This window comes from Triplophysa dalaica, chromosome 17, assembly GCF_015846415.1.
Source record: "Triplophysa dalaica isolate WHDGS20190420 chromosome 17, ASM1584641v1, whole genome shotgun sequence".
Classification (NCBI taxonomy): domain Eukaryota; kingdom Metazoa; phylum Chordata; class Actinopteri; order Cypriniformes; family Nemacheilidae; genus Triplophysa; species Triplophysa dalaica.
The window spans coordinates 2,941,725-2,960,914 of NC_079558.1; the positions used below are offsets into that span (position 1 = coordinate 2,941,725).

The 19,190-nt window shown below is 39.8% G+C and overlaps 3 protein-coding genes across 6 annotated transcripts; 2 read left to right on the top strand and 1 right to left on the bottom strand.

Moving 5' to 3' along the window:
• The first annotated feature begins 265 nt into the window (after positions 1-265).
• On the top strand, positions 266-3,387 carry si:dkey-21e13.3 (uncharacterized protein LOC100150043 homolog). The gene is made up of 5 exons (XM_056772097.1): positions 266-540; positions 636-734; positions 1,089-1,211; positions 2,573-2,698; positions 2,915-3,387. The coding sequence occupies exons 1-5, from the start codon at positions 495-497 to the stop codon at positions 3,385-3,387; spliced, it is 867 nt and encodes a 288-aa protein (XP_056628075.1). The 5' UTR covers positions 266-494.
• Positions 3,388-5,174: 1,787 nt separating this feature from the next.
• On the bottom strand, positions 5,175-9,719 carry syt15 (synaptotagmin XV). The gene is given in 9 exon segments (XM_056772096.1): positions 5,175-5,354; positions 5,776-5,955; positions 6,031-6,142; positions 6,237-6,404; positions 7,462-7,757; positions 7,845-7,987; positions 8,276-8,327; positions 8,330-8,467; positions 9,584-9,719. Coding segments are annotated over 9 exon segments (1,251 nt in total). The 5' UTR covers positions 9,591-9,719; the 3' UTR covers positions 5,175-5,199.
• LOC130439467 (uncharacterized) lies at positions 8,694-18,007 on the top strand. Of its 4 annotated transcripts, XM_056772094.1 has the most exons (4): positions 8,694-8,787; positions 9,006-9,160; positions 9,631-9,753; positions 14,652-18,007. In XM_056772094.1, the coding sequence occupies exon 4, from the start codon at positions 14,662-14,664 to the stop codon at positions 16,006-16,008; it is 1,347 nt and encodes a 448-aa protein (XP_056628072.1). In that variant the 5' UTR covers positions 8,694-8,787; positions 9,006-9,160; positions 9,631-9,753; positions 14,652-14,661; the 3' UTR covers positions 16,009-18,007. The 4 variants fall into 4 exon arrangements, with proteins under 4 accessions (XP_056628072.1, XP_056628073.1, XP_056628070.1 ...); XM_056772095.1 differs by lacking the exon at positions 9,006-9,160 and having other exon boundaries at positions 8,700-8,787; XM_056772092.1 differs by lacking the exons at positions 8,694-8,787; positions 9,006-9,160; positions 9,631-9,753 and adding an exon at positions 11,540-12,060.
• The last annotated feature ends 1,183 nt before the right edge of the window (positions 18,008-19,190 follow it).

Sequence of the window (19,190 nt, forward strand, 5' to 3'; positions counted from 1 at the left end):
ATTTTTTATCAATTATTTGTGTAATTAGCTCCAATTAGTTCAACACCACTCCATTGAACAGCATTTGTAATCTATTCTACAAATCATTTGAGCTTGCAGAGAAAATCCACCACATGTAGACAGATTTGTTGCTTAGCCCATGATTTTGTTTGTCTGTTTGTTGCGAGAGACATTCGACTAGTGCTGCAGTTCACAGTAGGACCTTCAGTTGGCCCTGTCCTGCACAAAACCTCAGTGAGAGGATTTGAAGGGCATTATTGTAAGACTGAATCTAAACCAGGGGAGAAAATGAGCGAGGGAGGGAGTGAGGGCACCCATCACAAACAAATAGGCGCGTCTTAAAACAGAAGGACACTTGAGTTACACGGACAACTGAAGGAAAGAAAGGGAGAGATGGAGTTGTGTGATATTTTAGAACACAAACACAGTCGTAATCCGGGATGCAAGCAAAGCTGAGAAAGTAAACAGGTCACCACGACCTCGCGTAGTAACATATGGACAGGATGGGAGTCAGTCGTCTGTCGCCCAGCACACATACGGGTATTTAACAAAATATAAAAACCTTACTTTAAACTTTTATGAACTGATTCAAAATGTTTATTAAGAGAAAGCTGATTTTATTGTCTCACCTTCAGTACGTGCCGCAATAGAGGCACTCAGTGTGAGTACAGAACTCGTCGAGGAGGAACTTAAGCCATATCTGGACACAGTGCTGACTGTCGCCATTGAAAGAAGTGAGTCACTGCACACATACACCTAATAAATACCCACTGAGCAGATAATTCCTTGGTAAAATAAATCGTATTAGTCAATGGCATAGATAAGGCATGGATTGTCAGAGCACAGGTGACTTTATTTAATGTGTTTGAAGAAGATGTTTAAATTAAGAATATGTGAGCCCTGTGGACTATCTAATCCGTATTTGTCTCTCTTAAACCCACTGGGTGACCGGAATGATTAGTCAGATTGTGTACTTGAAAACATGGTCAGGTGACTAGACATAAGTGGATAGGAATAGTCCAACATGTTTTTTTTTTTTGTACTTTTGATGTATATTTCTTGATTGTTTTGAATGTTTTCTTCTCTAGAGAAAGGCATCGCTGAGCAGGTGGCAGACAGTGGGATTTTGCCTGTGCTGGCGCAGATTTTAAGAAGACAGAGTAAACTAACCACGCCCACAGTCCGACTGGTGGCTGAACTTGCCAGATATCGTAAGGACAACCTGTTTTAATTGAGCATGTCATTTTGTGGTTAAAAACTTTTTCTGGTAACCAAAAGGTTGTAGGTAGGAATATTGCAAGAAGTGATTCATGAACTGTCACCAGTGTGTCACAAGAAAAACACTTAAAGGGGTTAAATGACACGGCTAAAACGAATAGTATCATTTGTTTTAGATATAATGCAATGGATATTCACGATCTAAGGTTAAAAAATGCTGTATTTTCCCGATGCCGTGCATGTTTGTAGATCCCCTTTGTCCTGCTTTTTTTAAACGTGTGTTTTTTTACAAAGCTCTTCGCTCTGAAAAGCGAGGTAAACTCTATGATTGGCCAGTTAGGCAGTGCATAGTGATTGGTCGAATACAGCAAGCGTGTGAGGGAAATGTTACGCCTCTTACCATATTTGGAACATCAGGTTCAAAAACAATTGTGGTGACAGGTACGCCCACCTTACTTACATTTGGGCGCCTTGGTCAAATCATACCATAAACCGACGTAGATTTGTGAGGGTGTGGTTACACGAGGCGTTTCAGGCAGGTCTGGGTGAGCATTCGCTTATAGAAAGAATGCATCTTTTGTTCCGACACTTTATTTTTTGCAATTTTACGTGTTTTATACATGCATGTGCAACTTATAACATACCAAAGACACAGAAAAACATGTATTCGCCCCATATGACCCCTTTCACTTCAATTCGCTCTAGTGACATTTATAGTTTCTTTGCTTTAAGGAAGTTTGCTAATAATGGTAGCGTTTGCTCATGTCTATTGGTTATTGGTTTAATGCCAAATGCAGAAATGTAAATAGACAAGTGCTCTGACATTCTGTTCATTGACATTCTGTTCATTTAAATTACTTAATATTTGCAGTCAAAAATGAAATGTCAATTTAACTCCAACTAGCAAGGTCCAAAAATATAATGATTTGGTTGACACGCTCATGATTTTCTTCAAAGTTCCATTGAGTAGGAAGTAAATAAAAACTTCACCCAAAAAATTTTGTCAACCCAGCTGCTGAGTTAAATTAACCTAAAAATGGCATACATTTGACCCAAATCATGTGTTAAAACAACCAAGCATTTTGGGTTGAATCAACCCAGCATAGGTTCATTTACAACCCAATGGGTTGGGTTCGTTCTTTTTTTAAAGGAATTTTTTAAGAGTTTATTTTCAAGGAATATTCATCTTTCAATACCCATGATATACTATATCACAGTATCATTTTGATATCTGATATCACTGTACCATTAAACAGCTACTGAAATTTTATAAGAATGGATTTTGAACCAGTAACACTTATATCACTGTATTGTGTATGATTATGTCATTTCTGTCGGTTCTGTCTGCCTTCAGCTCCCGTGAAAGAGCAGTGCTTTGATACAGGCATTGTGTCTGCCCTCGTGACCTTACTGCTCAACCAAGACCAGGACCTTCTCCTGCATGTGAGCCAAGCCATTGCCAGGATCTGCTATGACAGCAGTGAGTGAACTTCAACTTTTGTCCTGTCACTGAGATCCAATGGAAATATCAATGATGTCTAAATGCTAGATGCATTCTTAAAATCTATAATTTATTTAGTATCAACAACTGTTTGTTCCATTTTCTATATTACATTGTACCACATGCATTAATATTACTGTAAATATGCCACTGTTGGTCTCAGTATAAAGCATTAAAGATCCTTTTATTCCTCAGACCTGCAGCAGGAGAGATTCCTGAGGCTCGGAGCTGTTCCCCGTCTGGCATCGGTTCTTCTCCTGCACAGCGGGAATGAAGCACTGCGGAGCTCCTGCCTGCTGGCCCTCTGTAATCTGGCCAACATGGGTGAGGAGGACGGCTCCATGCTGGCGTGGGACGAGGGGGCACATTTCAGCGAGGGGGAGCGCGTGTTCCGTGGCACCTCAAGATACTCGTTCGGTTTCTCTTCGGCCGTGACGGTGGTCAGGCTGAAACAGACTAACGGCCATTACTCGGTGACTGTAGAAGTTCTTCAGCGATGCTCCACGCTGCTGTGGGGCGCCAACAACGGGCGCCAGGCTGGGCACCGGTTACTGAACTTAACCCACCTGGGAAGCTGTCCTAAATTGTATAAAGTCATCAAATGCTCGGTGAAGAACATTCCGAGATACCGAAGTCTGAGGGCGACAGTGTTTCACAGCCTCTTGTGAGGCTGAATGTTCAAGTGCTTTTGAACATGCGAGGTGGCCTAAATGGTGATCTGGTGTAAACCACATCCCAAAATATAAGGAGCTCATTTCAGCCTTTTGTAGTAGAGAGAGAAACCTTATATGCTTTTAAAGCGATAACAAATATAGGACGTATCTGAATTCAGTGTCCTGTTCCTCATATTTGACGGGTAACACCCAAGGGTCAACATAGCGAGTCAAGTCACGAGATGTTTTGTCCAGGAAGTTTAAGTTCTGCTGCGCAAAGAATACAGGAACAGGTGCATGACGCCAAGCTGCAATCTGCTAGCCTTTCTGAACTGTGTGATTAGTCCATAAGAGGCCTTACAGTAGTGGATTACGTAGACCCAGTGTTCAGGGTCAGTGCAGCTTCAGTCACCCAAGTCAACATGCAACTGTGTTGCAAAACACACCAAGATAATAACAGCATTTACAGATTACAAATAAAAACTGGGCCTTATGTTTACACTCCTCATGTTTTGAGTCGCACAGGGTTCCCACAGTAATGCATGAAAAAATGTTGGAGATATTGGGGTTGTTATATTGTGTCTGGTTGAATGATGAAATGCTCTAATATGTTCAGTACTTAATTGCTTCAAGGCAAGTTCTTCTCTTTGGAAATCCGAAAATAACATATAAACGCCCTGTTCACACTGTCAGTGACTGGCAGCGGCAAAGTTACGTAAACCCCTTCGTTCCAATTGTAGCTTAGTGACTTCCGAAAAAAGGAAGCGTGTCTAGCGATGCGACAAAGTTGAGAAACTTTATGCAAATGATGAGCTACTTTTGGGAGCGTCTACCGATGGGACTAAAGCTGGGCAGCTATTGACGTCAATATCATGACAACCGGCAGATATTTCTGAAATCGGTGGCAAAAAAATCTGAATTGAATGGGATATCCATCAATAATTAAATGAACTGTATTGTTACTTTGGTTTGATAAGCTTCAAGGTCCAATATATGAAATTTGGCGGCATCTAGCAGTGAGGTTGCGAATTGCATTCATGGCTCTCTCCACCCCTCCCTTAGAAGCACTACTGCGGCTGACACAGCACTTCGATGTTGTCATGTTTTCGCTTCTTTGCAGAATGAGATAATGTATTTACGAAACACACTCTGTAGAGCAGTTTGTCCGTTTATGGCTGCTGTAGAAACAGTGGAGAATTCCATGTAAGGTGACCCGCGGTGTATGTAGATCGAAATAGCTCATTCTAAGGTACTAAAACAGTCTTCATTATATAAGGTCTTTATACACCTCTGAAGACATAGTTATGTATATTGTATTGCATTTCTGTAAATAGATCCTCAAAAAAATGACACACTGGTCCTTTAAATTGCGCTAAAATCACCTTTTCCAGCGGTCACATTGAGCCTTGCATTCCTTCCCATTCATTGTAACGGCAGTGGCACATCTTGTTAATATATTACCTTCATTCGTCTCTTGTCAGTTGGTGGTGTGAAGGAAGCTTGAGGTTTACAATTAATTAGTTTAAATCTAAATCATTCAGTAAAATTTGTATACAGGAAACGCAACACTTTTTGGTAAAGTAATGGAAATTTCCTGGTGTGGGAACCTTGTGTTTGTAAACTAAAGTGTATTTTTGCACACTGTTGTTCTACTGTGACTTTGTGTAACATCCTTTCTCATTCAAAAGTTTGCAATTACAAGCAAATAAACATATCAATAAACAGTTCTCCTTTCTTTTTGTACAATTCCATTTCATTTTCGGACATCAGTGGTGAAAGTAAAATAACACTTCCCTCTAGCTTTCTTCTGAAAGAGGACGGCTAGATTTAAACTTGATGCATGATTGTCAGTGATGAAGCCGTTCCCAGCGCGTGCCATTCCCTGACCAGCTCCTGAGGTTTGCTGACCATGTCGTTCCAGTGGTCCAGCTCTCGGCCTCTGGCATACATGAACGGTCCGATGACCACCACCCCCAACGACACTGCAAAATACATCAACATTTTATTTTTACATGTTGGCCATTATAGTGTGTGTGCCCTGCGATGGGTTGGCACTCCATCCAGGGTGTATCCTGCCTTGATGCCCGATGACTCCTGAGATAGGCGCAGGCTCCCAGTGACCCGAGGTAGTTCGGATAAGCGGTAGAAAATGGATGGATGGATGGATGTTGGCCATTATAATGTAATTTACTATTAGTATATATGATTCCATTTTATTCATTGCAATAATTTACCTTTTGTATTAGCAGCATTTTTTATGCAGGTTGATCATGTATTTATTTGCATGTTTACTGATATTACAAGGCATACTGTATGCTTGATGTGTTTTGCATTTTTACAAGGTTCTCCACAATGTGAGACGCCCTACAAGACTGAGCATAAAAATGATTGACAGAAATGTACCTGGCTCCTCTGTGATTGGCTGCTGGAGTTCAAGAGACAGGCAGCCTGTGTCCAGCTGCATGGGTAAAAGTCTGAAGGTAAGCCTTTCGTTAAAAGACGGATTGATGCCTTTAGCCACGGTAGTCCACTTGTTTCTCACCACCTGAGTGTGTATCTTCAAGGAGACCTGGACACACACACCTGACCCACCCATTATACAATCGAGTCCATAAAACACTGGCCTTAGACTTTTTTGCCGTAGCGAAATAATCTCACCAGCATTACTGTCGCACTGCAGACCTCGTGCTCTCAGAACAACCACAGTGAGGCGATGCAAAGACGGATTGTAATTCAAAGACACCTGGATGTCACCATTCTTTGATAAAGGCTAGATCAGCAGTAATAAACATTAGGGCAATGCACCTGCTCTCAAGCAATTCTGGAATCAGTATATTGTAGAATATTGTATTTTTGTACTATACTTGATCACTCTCGTTGTCCAGATCCCGCCACTGAACTTTGCCTGCTGCCTCCTTTAGTTCTGTATGTCTCAAGGGTATCAAAATATGCCCAATGAGATGATGCTTCCTCTGCTCAACAGTGAACAAACTCATGTGCACAGAGCACTGGTCCACACAGTTGTTGGATACCTGTTAGACAGAAGACGGGTTTGTGTGGTGTAATACACAATATTTATCATAATATGAATAATTTATATTGATCTCATTGTGTTTGCAATGCAAGGTCAGTGCACTTTAAAACATTTTTGGCGCCTAAGAGGGATAGTTCAGCCAAAAAATGAATATTCTGTCATCGTAGTCACCCTCCGGTCAATTCAAACCTGTATGATTTTCTTTCTTACGCAGAACACAAATGAACATATTTTTGTTCTGGGGAAGAAAGAAAGAACACAAGAATGTCTGTGACCAAACAACTGCCACGGTTCAGTTACCAACGTTCCTCAAAATTCATCTTATGTTCTGCGGAAGAAAGTCATACAGGTTTAAAATGACAAGATGGTGAATAAATGATGACAGAAATGTTCCTTTTTAGGTAAAATAACCTTGTAGGACCTAAGTTTGAAGTACAATTAAATTTCAACGCACTATTTAATTTGATAATTTTGATTTTGTATTCCTGTAGCTCAGTGGTAAGAGCATTGCGTTAACAATGCATGGTTGTGGGTTTGAACCCAGCGGATTGCACATACCTATGTATAAATGTATAGGATAATGTAATGTAAGTCGCTTTGGATAAAAGTGTCTGCCAAATGCCTAAATGTAAATGATAAGAGATGGAACCTATAACATTCAGTTGAAATTGCTTCAATTTTCATTTGTTTTAAAGGCAATGAAAGAAACTGAAATAGTGTGTTGAAATGACTTATAAGATGATTTCGATTGTGCTTAAAAACGTAAGCAATAAGCAATGCCAATTTTTAATACTTGTTTCAAATAAAAACGCTTTTTAAAATGACTATCTGTGATTGTTTACAACATGTGAACTACGTTTAATGAACTTTAATGAAATGAGCAGTAGATGGCGACATCAGCTACAGATTTGTAATTTCAAGCTATCACCAAACCTTTTTTGCAAAGTAAGTGAATTTAAAAATGAATTCACAAACCTAACAGTTAAACCTCTCCTATGGTGGGAGATCTAAAACTTTATCTGAACCTTAAAACTAACAAACATTTGTTCCACAACCTGAAACACAAAGCTGTCGTTGAACGTCGGATGACGTCCCTTTCGCTTCGCCTTGGCCTGCCGATGACGTCGTTCCTCTGACGGCAACAGTTGGAGTTTGACCAGCGTGATGTTACCCTGACACCACGAGGGCAGGTTAGCGGCGCGGAGCAGAGACACGACCAGCTGCTCTCGCTCATCCTGGTACCGTAAAGCGAACCACAGTCGCACAACCGTGCCGTTCGGTAAGGCCCACTCACCGGGCTCCTCCGGAAGCTGATATAGGTCGGGTCTTAATCTACCAAGAGGAAACCAACCTCAAGAACGACAGAGAGAAGACAGAATGAAAGACGTGAATGAATTCTCCTGATCATTTTGTGCTTTATTTTCCAATCCTGACATACTCCCTACTGTTAAAGAGCCTCGCTGGGTGTGCAGGTCGGGGTGGTGTTCCCATTCCTCCGCGTCCTCTCTTCCATCCCTCTTCTCCTTCTTTTGAGATGCTCTCTTGAATCGAGGAGGCACAATAAAAGGAACATCACCTGAGCTGTTAAAAACATTAAGATTATAAACCTGAAAGCAGTTCGTTTCACATATAAGCCTACAGAAAATGTAATGAGGTGACCAATAGTTCTTGCGCGAGGGGAATATTTTCTCAGGTGAAGTTTACATTTGAAATGCTCTTTTTTTACACCAACACATGGCAACTATTGAATATTTCCACCATTATTGCTCAAAAAGAAAATAATTCTCTTATTTAGTGTGTTTTTAGCAAAACACAATGTAGTCAAAAGTTGTCACTGGCACTGGAAGACAAGCAACAGCTGTTATTTACCCATAGCTGCCGTTCTGTAATGTCTGGAGCACTGGAGTGGTGCATCGTGGATTGAAGGGGTGGTTGGTGTCAGTCCCCGGTAAAGTATTTGGGCCTGCCTCTTCCTCCACAGCAGATACACCGACAACCCAGCCAGCAGAAGCAAGAGAAATGCTGCAGATAGTCCACAAGCCAATGCCACAAGTAATAGATCTAATAGCAAAAGCACAAAATAAACTCTTGTTTTATTTCTCCAGCCTTCTCAGACATGGTTTCAAGACTTACTGTGTCACATTAAAGGACGATCTCTTTCATTCATTCTTTTCAAATAGACATGTCAAATGTCTTGTGTCAACACACTTTAATGGCTCATGCGAGAGGTGGGGCATGTTGTGGGTACTGAAGTAACACTGCATGTATTTCTAAAACCACCGGAGTTTGTTCCCTCAGCTCAACATTTTAATTGTTTCTGTAGAGAACTTACAGTAACCAGATGGAGGAAGCTGAAGGTGTTTGAAGCAAATTTAAAAAAGGTCTGTCATTTATTTATTAGTTTATTAAAATAGTTTTAACTAAAATTTATATTGAACTTTTCACATATTGTCATAGCATAGCAATGCAGGTTACAATGTACATGTAAAAAATCTGTAAACAAATTACTTAAAGTGATAGTTCACCCAAAATGAAAATGCTGTCTTCATTTACGCACCTCTTGTCATTTTAAACCATTATGACCTTCTTTCTTCCGCAGAACACAAAAAAGATATTTAAACAAAAGTTGGTAACCGAACAGATCTGGCCCCCATTCACTTCTACTGTATGGACACAAAACCAATGCAAGTGAAAGGGGGCAGTTAACCAGTTTCTTCAAAATATTGTCTTTTGTGTTCTGCGGAAGGATGAAAGGTAAGAAGCTTTGAAATGGTAATGGTAAATGATGACAGAATTTTCATAAAAGTAATTGTTATAAAAGTTAACAGATAATAATGAAGCAATTATCTCTTAGCTAAAAAAAGGGTGATTTGTATACGTTTCGTCTAGAATTCTCTCATCAGAATCTGTCATTCTCAAACCGAGCATTAGTTAACTGGTTTATCCATCTGCTCAGTATTATGTTTTATGGCACACGCATATCACATCCGTTTAAAGAATTATCACTTTTCCCTATGTCTTACAATACTTGGATATTGTTTCTGACACAATTTAAGTTGCATGAGATGAACGAACGCTGTTCAAATATTTGCATCTGGACAAACAAACAAAACGTGATGCATAAAATAGGATAGCAAGGACATGGTTAGTTTAGATTTGTAATGATATTTTACTCACCAGCCATAGACAACTGTCTTAATCCTAACTGATTTTTCTCTTTTTAGTTTATCATTGGTGTCCCATTTTGCCAGTATGCCCGGTGGTCGTCTCACTGGTTCTCTGATCTCCCATTGAGAGTAGGATTTGGATTCAGTGTGGGTCACTGTACGTCCCCGAAGGCTTCCCAGGTTAGTTAATCAACACCATGTAAAAAACCCGATATGTGCTCAGCCAGATGCAGAATTCATTACCAAACAAACACCAAGTCTGGGCATGCAGAGGGCACAGAAAGATTCACAAGCAGTTCGCAAGTTAAATGAACTTCCGATTAAACCAATTTGTTGAATTAAGCACAGGCAGCAATAAAAAACATTTTACACATTTACGCATTTTGCGGGTCGGTTTTATCCACTAACAGTGCATTCAGGCTTCATATTTTATTTGTACATGCATACCCTGGAAATCTAACCCATGATCTTGGTACAAACAGCATAGTCTTATAATACAGCTACTGTTGAGCTGTAAACAGTTAATCCTTTTTTAGTTCTAAATTTTCTTTAAAGGTTCTTCCGACTACATAACCATAAGAACCTTACACTTAAAAGAAACCCCTATTCAGCAGGTGTATTTGTCCGAGTTGGATTCTGTCTTTAAAATGAAATCCCATCTATGGTTTCCAACTTAGTTTAGTTAAGATGCAGCCTTCACAAAGGGTTAATGAATAACCTGAAGACAAGAGGGGAAGTTTAGCAGGTGCTGTAATCAGGTAACACATCTGCTGTTCCCACAATACCTTTAAAAGCAGTCACATGTTAAAGGTGCTGTGTGTGGTTTTTTGGAGGATCTATTGACAGAATGCAATATAATAAATCTTCGGAGGTGTATAAAGACGTTACATAATGAAACGTTACGGTTTTATTAGTTATTTCTATCTACATAAACAGCAGGTCCATTTGCTTCGTATGAAGCGTGTTGTTTATAGTATCCCTAAACGGACAACTGGTCTACAGAGCGTGTTTCGTAAATACGTTATCTCTATCGGCAAAGAAGCGGAAATATGATGACATCTTAGTCCTGTGTCAGCCACCGTGGTGGTTTGAAATGGAGGGGTGGAGTGAGCCGTTGGTTGCAATTCCCAACCTCACCACTAGAAGTCTCTAAAAGCACCATATTGCTCCTTTAAGTGAGTATATATATATAATGTTATAATACAATAAAATCCAATGCCATATGTGATATAATGGAGTATAATAAGTATAATGTAAGTTTGCATGTTATCGCTGGGTCTTCTGGGTAGCCTACTCCATTAAATCAGTAACAATAAAATATACAATGATAGATGTAAAAATACCAAAACGTATATACGACATCTTTATACATTTGCATGAATTGCAATCATTTATAAAACAGAAATTTAGGCTCCCATTTTATTTACTTTTAGTTACAAAATCTACATGCTTAAGATTAATACTTAAGACATCTCGGATTTAGGATATTTCGGAAATAATAATAATTTAATGTATTTAATAATGTAATGTAATGTAATGTTTTAATGCTACTAATTACTTTTACTAAATCCAGTCGTTAATTCTTGGTTTGTGGTGGGAAATATCAATTCTGTGGTGTCCTGAACGCAGCACAAGCGTCCTACTTGGTATAAAATTAAGTTAAGAGGCCGAGCCTGTTTGACAAAACACGTTATAATGCAAGGGGAAATGCACATACACCTGACACATCTGATTTAAAGTAACAACAAACAGTTTCTGTGTTGTTATATCAACAAGACCTTGTTACTGCAACAGGTTACAAACATTTCCATAAAGAGACAAAAGGTTTATTCAAGGCTAATTCAACATAAAAACACTCTTGATTTTACTGTTGTTTATTATTGCATGTATTGCAATCATTTGTGTCAGATGAATCAGAAAGATGGCTCTGACAATCAAAGACATATATCATGATGGTTTCCCAGCATCCACAAAATCTCAAAGAGGCTGTTTAAATTGTTCCCATGACAACTTAAAAGAAGACAAATGAAAATTCAACGTGCTCCCATTGAGCATGGCTGTTTCCATAGCAACGGGAAGTCGGACTGGTTGAGATGGGATGAGTAAGAGACATGGGCTACTAGTGTGTGTGTGTGTATGAAAAGAGACCGAGTAACTGATAGTGCATGTTGAAGGATGTCTGGTTTTTCACTTCTGATTTCTGTTTCTCTAAACACCTCACACACATTGTATCCCCCACACACCCCCTGACGGGGACGCAGCCCTCCTTGCCATCGCACCATTTCAGTCTGTGTCTCTTCACGCCTCCTCCCCCTTCTACTGTGGATTTTACTCTGAATCCGAGCCTGTGGTGTGTAATCAGATGGCAGCAGCTGATAATCCAACGGCACTCCCACTCGGTCCTGTTCACATGGACCAAAGAGAGAGAGAGGAGAGGAGAGAAGCTGGCTGGGCTGTGGGGAAGGAGGCGAGAGGAGGAAGTGGGAGGTATGTACGTCGTGTGCATATATGTGTGTGGATGGGAGAAGGGCTTGTTGACTTACCTGTGGTCTTAAGGCAAGCCGCAGCTGTGTCTGTGTAAAACAAGAGCTGCGTGGAATACTGGGTTGTTTAGTGAGAACGTCAAACAGGGAAAGGCCTAATTGGACCATGTATGATTGCTAACAAGAGCAGAAGGTGATGTATTATTATTTCATGAGATGTCTATTGAATTGTGCATGTTTCCACGAGCGCTTATGTGTGTGTGTGAAAGTGTTTAGCGCAGGTGTACTGTAGAGGTGGGGTTAGGATGTGGGTTGAAATGGGTTACCGGTGGACCTTGTCTGTTATTTTTAGATACAGTGGGTAGTGTCATGTTTTCCCATGATGGCTGTGTGGAGACAACATCTGTTATTGTGTCTGCTGCCGGAGTTTCAATTAGCAAAGGTTTTTTTCAATATCACACATTGGGTTTAGTGCATAACTTCTCTACCTGGTTTTTCTGAGGTTTTAGGCTACGTTTTTAAAGAGTTTAAAGGATTTCTTTACTCTAGAATAATGTTTTTTATCATTTATTCACCTTCATAGTATTTTGAGAAATGTCTCGGTGGTTTTGCGTCCCATACATTGGAAGTCAATGAGGGACAATGTTGTTTGGTTACAAACATTCTTCAAAGTATCTTTGTGCTCTGCAGAAGAAACACAAGTCATTCTGGTTTGGAGTAACATGAACAGCCATTTTTAGGTGACCTGTCCATTTCTTGCTCTCGTATTTTCTAAATGGAGTTTTTAAAATTCCCAGTATTCTATATAATATTCATTAATGGATATTAATATGTGACAGTGTATTATGTTATGAATATATGTTTGTGTGAATGATTCAGGTGCATGAGCTGGATGTATAACTTTCTAAAATATAGATATTTCATCATCTCATGCAAACTTGGAGCAGGCCTGAACAAGGGATATTTAAAACTTTGTTAATGTATAATATCCACACGTCACTCCTCTCTCTTCATTAGGTTACATGGGCACCCAACAGACTTTTTGTTGTCCTATGTTGTTCCATTTGCTTCTATTGTTGACCTCATTTGTAAGTCCCTTTGGATAAGAGCATCTGCTAAATGACTAAATGTAAATGTAGGGTGTTTTAATTCTACATAGTTTCGCAGACACAGATTTCTAGGCATTCCTGTTTTAAAAAATGAGTTTTATATGATGCGATCTAAAGACCCAGTGAATTCCACAGCTTTCTTCAATGCATTGACTTAATTTCCACTGAAACAGGAAGTTATAGCGGGATATAAGGAGTGGCTCCTCCCCCTTTTAAAATAATATTTAGTTTACTCCACAGCCTGGAATTTGATCAGAAGTGCAGATTAAATGCAATTTAAAAACAAATGTTTTTTTTTCATACTGGTAGACGAGAGAGATTGTATGTTTTGAATGCTTATATCTATAGTTTTTGTAGCATATTCACCCTAAAACCTCAAATATATACTGTAAAGTAAATGTACTTTAAGTCACCACAGAGAGACATTCACAGACATAGCATAAGGATCACAGATCTGAGCTGATAACACATAGTGACTGCGAAGAGTTAGAGGATTGCAGCTATGGTGGAACAGCTAAATGGTGTTATGTTAGGTTTGCATAGTGCAGTATTAATGTGTGACTAGAACGAATGTAACAGATGAGAGCAGAGAGTCCACTACGGTGAGTGTGTAGTTATGTGTAGTCACCATGTGTGTGCTGACAGTAGGGAGTAACAGACAAGCAGTAGTCCCAAAAATGTCTCCCAAAAAATCTGCTGGGATGTCTGAAGTGAGTTGTAAACATGAACAGGCCTGCCGCACATTCGCTCAATGCTCTCCGGGGTGCTTTAAAATAAAAGACTAACGCTAGAATCATTTTCTATCTGAATCCTGCTTTAAATCCATTCCTTTTAATATAGGAAACTTTAATTCTTGAAATCAGGAAATAATCATTTACAATCTAATCGACCTCTAATTATTTAGGACAATTTTTTCCAATAAAGTATGCCTCTTTTTGGGACCAGCTAACATAGAACATACCGTACACAGACCTTTGGCTTATGTTCTCTAAAGGGACCAAAACAACCTTGTAGCCAATCAGAAGTAAGGTGCACAGTGCACGGGATGGACATTTGTCGAGCCAAGCGATGACGGAAGCGAAAGATGGGGGTAGGGGTGTGTCTGTTTTGGTGATTTGAACATCAACAATGGCTAGGAGATATCGGAAATCCCGCCTTTAACAAAACTTTCTTAAAACATATTTTTGTTGGCCGGGGAAGAGATGTAAAGAGCTCATCTGACTCATACAGATTTTTGTGGTTTTAAGTTACACTGGAAAATCTCTGTGGTGCTGGCCTTAATGACGAGAAAACCATTAATGACGAGAAAATCCAGCTTTACATTAGGCACAACATTTTTAAGGGTCATGCAAGTACAGTATTAATTGATGAACTTGATAGTATGAGATGTTTTAAAAGTGTTGAAAGTGAAAGGTCTTGCATTAATTATAATATAAAAATTAATGTGCATACTTTTATAATAATTTCTGTTTGTCTTCCTTGGTAGTAACTTCACAATGGAGGAAGGAAAACGCCCAACATCTGAAATCTACCCTCCAAGCATCAGCCTTGGATCTGTAGATGCTGAAACGCTGGACGACCATGAACTGCCCATCATTTCTTTATCCAAAAGCTCCACAGAAATGGTGCACGAATCTGCTCAACGCATGGAGGTGCCATGGTGCCGACAGCATTTAGGGAAAAGTGTCAGCAACACAGACTGCAATGTTAGACCAGCTAGCCTGGGTGGGCCGATGGTCCCTATGACCTTGTGTGACTACGAACAGGGAAGCATGTGCAGTAGAAACAGCACCACAGAGACTGTTATCTGGCATGGAGGAACTGCAAGACCCTGGAGCATCACGGAGGGCTCACCTAGAAGGACGTCATCTCAATGTCTGCTCCAAGATCCGAGAGTGCCGTGCTCACCTTCCACAAACAGGGTGAAGGGTCTGGCGACCAGGGAGGGATGTTGTGGACCTCCTGAGAACTTGACAGGATGCAGTTGCTGCAGAATGACTTGTCGGTTGGGTTCTTCGTCTATCAGCAATAGCTTCACGCAACAGGTAGCGAATACACTGGGCCAAGCTCAGAGGAACTGTGAAATCCAACATCTAAGTGCATGCCCCAGGTGTGCCTGTGCCGGACAGGCGATGAACCCTGGCTGTCTGAGGAACGCTTGCAACATTGTTCCCTGTCCTGGACATTTGATTGCACAGCCAGCTTGCACGGGAAGTCCATGTCCAGGTCAAAGGTCACTGCTCCATTCCGGCTTGCTCGGATTTCAACCTCTTGTATCCTCAGTCAGCGAGACCAGACTGGACAGCCGGATCTCCGGGCACTGCTGCAGATCTGAATTAAGAGGACAGAACGCATCCTGCCTCAGAATCGACCGGACAGACCTGCAGACTAGTCTTAATAGGGTGGTGAAAGATGCCACCACCATGACGTCAAACCATGAACTCAAAGACATTGGCGTGCAGACCTTGTCCTTTGTTACCTCGCTTTCCCACGTGTTCCCTGAAATCAGTTTAAGGGCAGATCCTACCTCGGACGTGTATCAGACCACGGAGCACACGTGTCAGAGGACCCCCGTGAAGGAGGTGGAATGGGACGCTGAGGGTATGACATGGGAGGTATATGGTGCGTCTGTGGACCCTGAAGAACTTGGTCTGGCGATCCAGAGGCATTTGGAGCTTCAGATCAAAGAGACGGCAGCTGCCGCGGCTGCTCAAAGGGAAGACTCCACAGATACTGTCAGCAGCCTGGCGCTCCAGGAGAGGCGACGCAAGAAGAGTGAAGGGATTATAAGTTCTTTGCGCAGTTCGGTTTGTTGCTCTAACCCTAATACTGTAGGAGACTGAGGCTGGGCTGGTGATGTTCAAAGCCGTGTTGCAAGCTAGCGGAGCGTAAAGCTACCATTTAAAGTTTACAGATTGTGGTGTGTACTTAATGTACCTTCCAATATGGCCTTGTTCTTGTCCTGACCTCCTATTAGATCCCTTTTTTGTGCAAAATATACCTATTTGATGAATGCTGAATGTTAGCCTTCTTTAATTAACAGGCGAAGAATGTTTGGATTCTGCTTGTTAGATTCACAGAAATGTTCTGCTAACAGCAGATTACTAAACTTTACCCAAGAAACATTATAGGTCGCCTGAGCCACTGCATTACCGGACGTATGATTTTACGAAACTTGGGAAATATTGCACACAAAAATGGTCAGAGATGGCCGATGTCAATGGCTGTACTGGAAATTCTTTCTAAGGTTGACAGAGATTGGTGTGTCTCATTCATTAGCAAGTAAACTGGATCTCTAAAACTTGTATATTCTGCATTATGCCTGAAATAATCAGGTACTGAATTGAATAATCAGTTTGTTTTGCTTTGCTTGTCACTTCACATGTTTGTCAAATAGTCTCCTCCTGCTAAGCGGTTGGCCAAAATAAATCCCAATGAGGATCATATTGCAGGTCTACCCCAATTTAATGAGAGCCCGAAAAGCTCCCTGGAGCAATATCTGAGAGTTAGTAAGTCAATCCACTTGGAGGGTTGTGACGTAGGAAATACCTTTTCTGGGTCGAAGCCTCTAATCATTTCAAGTGGGTCTACTACTGTAGCCACCATTTAGATAGTAAGACTATATATTCATATCACACCTTTAATCAAAACCTTTATTAACTCCAAAGTCTCCAGGCTAGGAATATTTTAATAATTCATAGAAAATGAATCGCTGTCTGACCATCTGGGGTTTCATTATAGAGCTAAAGGTTAGGTAGTTTTAGACCAGAAGTGTATATTAGCGTTTTTGTTGTTTGCCCATGGCTTTTGATAGAGTGCATGGACCTGGAAGCCATGTGTGACGTCTGACTAAACAAACAGATTTTGATCTTCAATACACTACTATAATACACTACTACCGTATAAGAAATTCTTTGTGCAGATGCTTCTATATTAGCATATATATTAATTTAATAACTATCAGGTTTTTTTGGTTGTTGCTGATGTAAAAAATAGATCTAAAAGTCTTACCCTCTGCCGGATTGGTTAGGCAATGATTTTGCCGGTGGGTCAGTGTGGGCTCAGAGCCAGAATCAATAGACATAGCTAAAAATATGAATGCTGGAGAGGTTTGTGGGTGTGAAAAGCTGGGTTCTTATCAGACCTGTTCGATCATCATCAACAAATATAGACTCAAGGTCAGTGTTTCTGTTCTTCTGTGCTACAATATAAACTAGCTAATCCCCAGTGCTAGTCCGATGCTCAGGGACAATCTCAATTAAAAATGAAAACACGCAAAAACATAGATACACACTTGGGTTTTGGTTGCAAAATCTGACAGAAACTCAAATTCAATTTGAGAATTGAATTGTTCAGAAGCGTTGTATAGGCAAACATTATTTTGTCCACTTTTAAATATACATATTTGTAAAGCTACATTTTCGTGTTCAACCATATTTTTGTAATGTAATATTACAGCGTTCATGATACAGTTATTAAAATGCCTCATATCTGTGTAAGATTTTCACTTTATTTAGGATAACATATGCTGTGTGCTATATCAGAACTATATCATATACAGTATCAATTTTTTTGGTAAAAGGTCGTAATCCAAGCGTCTGTCCATTTGTTCGTTATGTTCATTAATAGCCTGAAAAAATTGTTGTTATGTAATTACATTTCTGACCAAATTAACATTATGTGCTGCATAACTTTCATTTGATTTTCTTTGCCAAAGCATCAGATTTTCTTTTGGACCAGAACATTGTGATTTAACATCAGAGAGACATTACTGGATCAACACAGTAAGATGAAAAAGCTTTTTATAGGCTTTCTACAGCAAAAACTATACTAATGTGTTTTAATATTGCAAATACTGAATGTCTTGAAACATACAATAAAGAGGTTGACAACTCTGGTACTATGTCTGGTACTGAAAAACAGTGTGCGAGCCATGTTTCTGATAGAGCCATTGATCTTATGACAAGGGAAACGCAGAGGTCTTTGTTCTCTTTGTTTTTGAAGAGTAGTAATAGAGAAAAGGAAAACATGAGAATGGAAAAAAAAATCCAGCTACTGTACACTTAGTGAACTGTCCTCAGGTAGATTGCCCTGGACATTTCCATGTCTCTTTCATTGTTACGTTGAGTATTTGTTTGAGCTGGCACATTCTCTGTTATTAACCGTTCCCAAGCTCCTCATCTCCAGTCTCCAACATTTTGATTATACACAACAAGTGAGTAACACTTAACCACAAACAAAACACAGCAAAACTATTTAGCATCTACAGTATATGGCCACATGTAGATGCAAATGAATGAATCAAGTATAGTGTGTCTTTGAAAATGGCTCTAACATACTTATAGAAGAATTATTTTTAGTATATTACATTACATTTACGATATAAACGTTCATCGTAATTTTCTATCAACATCAAGATATTTCAGTACAACATAAAACTCAAATAGAAAATAAATAAAATGAAAAATAATAAACAGAAATAGCTCTACCATACTTACAGGTATGTTGTTTAAAAAACAGAAAATGTCCTATCGCCTGGATTTCTCCATTGTGTCCTCTGCTGGTAATGATATGCTACTGTATGTTAGTTCTAATATCAAATCACTTTTTTTTGCATTTTGCATTGACGGTATACTTCAAGGTATTTGTATGGGTCTTTTGTGCCTTACCAAACCCACAACTACTGCAGGCCTGCTGTATAAACTTACTTTGCAATTAACTCTCAAAGTCATCAAAGACGTTCTTGCAGTGACATGAAGAGTTGCAAAACCTCTAAGTGCCGTGTAACATTTTTTCTATTAAAACGATTATTTTTATCAGGCTCTGATGTTTTCAAATAAAATTTCCCTGATAGCACACAAACATCTGGCATACGTCTCTTATACGTCTAGATCTGGAAGACATCTCAGATGTCAGACGTCTTAGAGATGTACCTGTGCTAGCTGGGACGTTTGCATGAATTCTTCCTATGTATTATATGTCCCTAATACACCTTTCTAATGTTGTAAAAAGTTTGTATAAAACA

Bases quoted from the DNA above. Each gene is read 5' to 3' on its own strand.
- LOC130439467 (XM_056772092.1), top strand. From the start codon at position 11,936: ATGGCAGCAGCTGATAATCCAACGGCACTCCCACTCGGTCCTGTTCAC. The intron at 12,061-14,651 runs GTATGTACGTCG...CTTCCTTGGTAG, and splicing joins GCGAGAGGAGGAAGTGGGAG to TAACTTCACAATGGAGGAAG.
- si:dkey-21e13.3 (XM_056772097.1), top strand. From the start codon at position 495: ATGGACAGGATGGGAGTCAGTCGTCTGTCGCCCAGCACACATACGG. The intron at 735-1,088 runs GTGAGTCACTGC...TTTCTTCTCTAG, and splicing joins GACTGTCGCCATTGAAAGAA to AGAAAGGCATCGCTGAGCAG. The intron at 2,699-2,914 runs GTGAGTGAACTT...TTTATTCCTCAG, and splicing joins CAGGATCTGCTATGACAGCA to ACCTGCAGCAGGAGAGATTC.